This window comes from Crocuta crocuta, unplaced genomic scaffold (genome assembly GCF_008692635.1).
Source record: "Crocuta crocuta isolate KB4526 unplaced genomic scaffold, BGI_CrCroc_1.0 scaffold271, whole genome shotgun sequence".
In the NCBI taxonomy this organism is placed as follows: domain Eukaryota; kingdom Metazoa; phylum Chordata; class Mammalia; order Carnivora; family Hyaenidae; genus Crocuta; species Crocuta crocuta.
Genome location: NW_027527824.1, coordinates 4,308,880 through 4,314,760, shown reverse-complemented (window position 1 = coordinate 4,314,760; position 5,881 = coordinate 4,308,880). Strand labels below are relative to the sequence as shown.

Below are 5,881 nucleotides of genomic sequence, written 5' to 3'. Positions count from 1 at the left end.
GGGGGGGGGGGGGGGGGCTGTCCCCACCTGCTTCCCCCCAGAGGGGACCTCTCCCCAGCCCTACATGCTCCCTGACACAGCCCAGGAGAACCCAGAAAAGGGCATCAAGCTGGCCAGTCTCCAGAGAGGAGCAACAGGAAGCACCAAGGAGGGAGCCGGCGGGTGGTGGCAAGTGGGGTGTGTGGGCAGGCAACTTCTGGGCCGACCAGCCTCCATCCAGGTGTTAGAGGGGCACAACCACACCCACCCGCCTCCCTTTGCTGGGGCACTGGGCACACGGGCGCTGGGCGTGCGAGGAGGTTGGCCAGCGGGTGAATGAATTCTGGCTGCCCCTGATGCCACCCAGCCGTTAACAATGACAGTCAACTGAGGAGAGTCAACTGAGGAGCGCTCAAGTGCCTGTCTGAGCTGTAGTTCTCTGTCTGCATCTCACCTCTCAATCTGGATTTTTGGTGGGAGGGGAGTGTCTACACTTGAGCCAGGTGAGACTGCCTGACCCCACTTCCTGAGTGGGGTGGAGCAGGGCAGGCTGCTAGGCACCCCCCTCCCCAAGAAGGAATTAACCACTAGGTATCTCAAAGCTGGGGGAAGAAAACAAAAAGGAGGGGAGAATGGGGGTGAGTTCATTCTTTTCCCCCAAGCCTTTCCACTCTTTGTCCGAAGGGAATTAGGTTAACCCCTGGTGTGCCAGACCAGCTAGCGCTCCTCCAAAGCTCTCCTTTCCCCTAGAAGCCGGGTGTGGACACATTGCCATTGAAGGGTTCCCAGAAGCGCACCCCGCCCACCCCTTCCCATGGTCACAGGCGTCCTAGGGCCTAAGCTCCGGCAGGCTTCCCAGGAGGTCTGGTGTGAGAGGAAGAACTCTCACTTACCATGAACACCCTGCCAGGGGAGGGACTCAGGCCCCTGGAAATGGGCAGTGCTGCTTTTGTGCCCTGGAATTTCCCCCTCCCCCCACACCTAGCAGGGCAGCACCCCACCGGCTGCAGGGGTGGGGGCACCGGGGTGCCGGCTTCCACAAAGTGCTTTTGATGCCATCGGCCATTTAGCCAGATCCGTGGAGCCCTGGCAATGAGCTGGCGGCAGAAAGGGGATCAAATTGAATGAGGCCAGGTTCCTGCCTTCCAGGGGTACACCCCAGCGCCCGGAACTGGGCAGCCAGGCTGGCCCCTGGGTAACAAACTAGCCGGCGAGTCTGCGGCATTTTCATCGCTAGCATCTCCAACGGGCGCTACCTGCGGCGCTTCAGATCGGATATTCTTGCCCCATGCCGAGCTGGTGCCTCTACTCGACCCCTTATCCTAAGGCCAGAGCACGTGCTCCAGCCAATCCCCTCCCTCCCCCACAAAAATCCCCATCTAGCCGGGGCGGGAGGTCGTCTCAGGTTTCTTCCCTGAGGGCTGGAGGAACCCCCCACCCCTACCCTGACCCCCGCTGGTGTCACCAGCCACTGAGGGAGCCCGGCAGCTTCCCCAGGGACACAAAGGGTTAAATCCGGGCGAGGGGACTCGGTCGGATTTGCCTCCTAAACGCATTTTCCAGTTCATTCCCCAGCACAATACGCCGGCCGGTCCCAGCCTCCGCCCCCACCCCACCCGTCAGATGGGCCACGGCGGGCCACCCCAGGGTCGGGCATCGGGTTAACCCCTCGGCCGCCGGCGCCTCGAGGAAGGACACGCGGGGCACCCTCGGGAAAGTGGGTCATGCAGCCACCTGGCTGGCACCGAGCCCGCGGCGCTTCCCCCGGGGAGAGCCCCCAAACCAGGCGCGGAGTTCCGAGGCGAAGTCCAGCTCGCGCAAGGCCGGGAGGGGGCGAGCCCGCGCGGCCCGGGCCTCCTCCACCGGGAACCGAACCGCAGGTGAGCGAGAAGCCGTGTCTGACGCAGGAGNGGGGGGGGGGGGGGGCGAGCGCGCGGAGCCGTCTGGCAGAGGGGCCGGCGACAGAGACGAAGCCCCCCTGCCATCCTCCAAACCCACAGCCCACCAGCTCCGAGACTGACGCCCTCCCCCTGGGGCTGTTGTCTCACATCCCGAGACGGCGATTACGGTGATTATTTTGCATTTATGTAACATGCAGTGTTTCCAAACTGCTTCCCGAGGCTGAGAGCTGGTTATTAAATAAATAGGACGCTATTACATATTATTATTTTTGTGAAAAACGGAGCGGAGAAAGTGCTTTCTTGCTACACAGGGACGTGCATCCGACTGCTTCCCTGCAGGGCAGGCTGCGAGGCTTGTCATCCTGTCTTTCCCCGCCGTGCCACCCGCACCCCCCTCACCTAAGCCCTGACCCAACTTTTCTGGCTCCTTTTGCTGCCTACAACCCAGACGTGCCCGCCATCCAGCTCCCAGCCCCGGGAAGGCAGGGAAGGGGGGGGGGGGCAGGCAGAGGCGGAACGCGCTTACCTGGGAGGAAGAATGCGGTCAAGCCGAGAGCGAGTCCCCACCAGCGTCCAGCGGCGCCCGCAAGCCCCATCCGAGCCATCGGGGGCCGGGGGTCCGGCGAGAGGGGCCGCGAGGAGAGCGCTCCCCGNGTTAAGATGGGGCGGGGGCGGGGGCTGTGGAGGAGCGAGCGTGCGGTGCGGAGCCCGGCTGGATCTGGCCGAAAGGGCGTCCGCAGGCCCTCGGCCTCCAGCCGTCGCCCCATTTTACAGATGCGGAAACAAAGGCCCAAAGGAAGGCGACTCGCCCCGGGGCACGAGTGCGGAAAGTGGCCGAGCTTGGACTAGAACCTGATAGCCGGGGCTCCCCCTCTCCTCCGCATCACCCCGAAGGCCGAATATGAGAGGCAGCTTTGCCGGGACAACCGGAAGCTGCCTGAGGAGTCGGTGGGTGAGATAGGACCACTGAGGTTTCTGGTCTTTTCTAATCTCCGCCGCTTTTCAGGGGTCTCCTTTCGTGAAACGGAAGCCCCTTCCTCTTCTGAAATCAGCGGGAAACCGAGCTCTGCTCTCTTTGCCAGGACCTTGGTTTTGAGTGATTTGCAGGAATGCCTCGAAACTGACCCATCCAGTCAGTGTCCCAGGGACTCCCTGCTCCTTCCGGTTCATCACCCGCCACAGCCGGGTGTGTTTGGCTTCCTGCCAAGGCGGCTGGACCCTTCAGGGCCCTTGGCAGCCAGAGCCTGCCCACTGTGCCTTCTCTCTGGATGGCCTACCCTCATCCCCTGCCCTGGGAGGAGGCACACAGACAGACAGACAGACAGACAGACAGACAATTTCCCACTAGGAAGTACTCCCCAGATGCCTGACCAGATAATGTTCCCTTCGCCCGTTGCCGCCATTTGTCCAGCGGGCAGGAGCCGAGAGGAAGTGCCCGTTTCTGATAACGTGTAAATTCCAGTTCCTGGGCATAGGAGGAGCAGAAGAGAGGATGGGCAGGGAGAGCACCCCTTTCTCACTACTTGGGATGTGGCCCTGGAGTGTCTCTTGTTTTCCTGCTGAAGCGGCCTAATCCGGCGCTCATGTGTATGTTTGCGCACTCCTGTATACATCTTCTACGTTTAACAGGTGTAATTGAGCTTTCTTTGTACCAAGTAGTGTGCCAGGCTTGGGGGTATACAGACATTGTCAATGAGCTAAACGCACAAAGTCTAGTTGCGGGGGTGGGGGTGAAGGGAGAAGACAGATAGAGAAACAGATGTTGTATTTAAACAAGCATTTAATGTGTGTAGTGTGTCCCAGGGGTGTGCACCCAGGATTTGGTGGGTTTTGGAGAAAGTGCCCAGTTCAGCCTGGGGTTCAGATGGGGATCAGGAAAGGCTTCTGGGGAACAGGGACACAGGGGCTGGTGAGTCATCTGATGGACAGACACGTACTGGAGTGGGGAGGCATGAAGGAGACTGGATTTAAGGTTGGGGGAGGTCCATATAAGGAAAGGCACAAAGACCAGCAACAGTTGGGTGAGTAGGATCCACACACTGGGTGTAGCCTGAGCCTGAGACTCGGGGATAGGGGAGGCCTGTGGATCTGTGACTGTCTGGGGGCCACCAGGAGGGGTTTTGTGCTGGAGGATGTCTTACTAAATTTGATTTGTGGTAGCCCAGTCCAGTGGTAGATACCTCCTCTCTGGCCCGTAAGTACCTTAAGGGCCAGGGCTGCGTTGGTTCATTGCTGTGGTCTGAGACTGCCTGGCATATTGTAGGAGATGAGTGGATGGGTTTGAGGGGATAATTCCAGATGTACCATACCCACAGGTTCCCTGCTCACGTTACCCATCCTTGGGTAAGCCTTCTCTGATCAGCTTTTTAAAAAAAATTTTATTAATTTTTTTTATTCATTTCTGAGAGAGAGAGAGACAGTGTGAGCAGGGGAGGGTCAGAGAGAGAGGGAGATATAATATCTGAAACGGGCTCCAGGCTCTGAGCTAGCTGTCAGCACAGAGCCTGACGTGGGGCTCGAACCCACGAACCATGTGATCATGACCTGAGCCGAAGTCGGATGCTCAACCGACTGAGCCACCCAGGTGCCCCTCTGATTGGCTCTTAAATGAACTTCCAGAGAGGGTGTGTCCGGGGGTTGGCACTGGCACGGCACCGCTGTCTGGGGATGGGGTTTGGGTGGAGAAGACAAAGGCCAGTAAATGAGAGAGTATAGTCATTCATTCATCACTTTTAAACAAACCCTAAAATATGCAAAGCACCAAATAGGTGCCTCTTTGTGTGTGTGTGTGTGTGTGTGTGTGTGTAGTGGGTTACAGTGTACAGATAAGAGAGCCAGGGGAGGTGCAGAGGAAAATAAGATAGGGATTGTTTACTCAGAGAGTAAACAGATGTCTTGTTGATAATCTACTGTGCTAGGCACTGACGGCACAAAATGCAAAGCCAAGAGCTTACTCAAATACGTATATTACAGCATGAACCTTGGTCACAGCCAAAGACGGCCCCCAAAGGCAGCTACGTAGAGGGAGGAGTGAGTGCTTCTCATTGTGGAGAGCAGGGCGGACTTCTGGAAGAGGTGTCCTTCATTTGAGGCCCTGAAGGGTGGACCAAAGGAGACTGAGGAGAGAACTTTGGTGGAGGGAACAGCTTGTATGAGAACATGGAGGTGGGAGAGGTTGGGGCCCTGTTGGGGAACAGCTGGCAATGCAGTTTTTTGGTTTTTTGTTTTGTTTTCGGTTTTTGTTTTGTTTTGGTTTGGTTTTTTTGCATTCTAGGGCTGTGTAAGAGAAAGGAGCAGAAAATTGCAGCCAGATTTCAAAAGGTCTGAAAGGCTTCCTTCAGTGACACAAAGAAGCCCAGGACTACGCGTCAGAAGACTAGGCTCTGGTCCCTCCTCTTAAGCTGGAAGCCCAGGAGTCATCCTTGCTTCTTTTCCAACCACCATATTCTAATCTCAAGGCAAACACTGTTCATTCTGCTTCCACTATTATTTTAAGTCTGGTGACTTTGTTCCATTTCTACTGTTACCACATTATCCGCTTGCTCATAATTTCTGCCCAACCCTTGCAATGCCCGCTGGCAGTATAGACAAGTGCACACCGAGGGGAGGGAGTAAAATCATCCAGCATGTGGGACTCTGGAGTTAGACTGCCTGGATTTGAATCCTTAACCCTCTGCACTGCCTGCCGTGCAGTAGCTGTGTGCCCTTGGGCAAGTGACTTCACCTCTCTGGGCCCAGCTTCCTCACCTGTAAAATGAAGCACCTACTTCATGGACTTGTTGTTGAAGGTTAAGTGGGTTGGATAACATGCAGCGCTTGGAACAGCGTCTGGGGTACATAAAGAACAGTCTGTGTTAGCCGTCATTGTAACCGTAATCTCTCTCTCCGCATTCAGTTTTGGTCTTCCCTGCCATGGTGCTAGAGGGATATGGGAATTGTTGAAACTTTGATTTTGAAGTGATTTGGGATCTACAGAAGAGTGACAAAGATAGAACAGAGTT

The 5,881-nt window shown here is 56.7% G+C and overlaps 1 protein-coding gene across 1 annotated transcript in view; it reads right to left on the bottom strand.

Moving 5' to 3' along the window:
* The window catches only part of NECTIN1 (nectin cell adhesion molecule 1), a 60,611-nt gene extending 58,082 nt beyond the window's left edge, over positions 1–2,529 (bottom strand). Inside the window, exon 1 of the mRNA XM_077776818.1 lies at positions 2,407–2,529. Within this exon, the coding sequence (XP_077632944.1) occupies positions 2,407–2,485 (79 nt within the window). The 5' untranslated portion in view covers positions 2,486–2,529. The remainder of the gene's footprint in view (positions 1–2,406) is intronic.
* Positions 2,530–5,881: the final 3,352 nt, after the last annotated feature.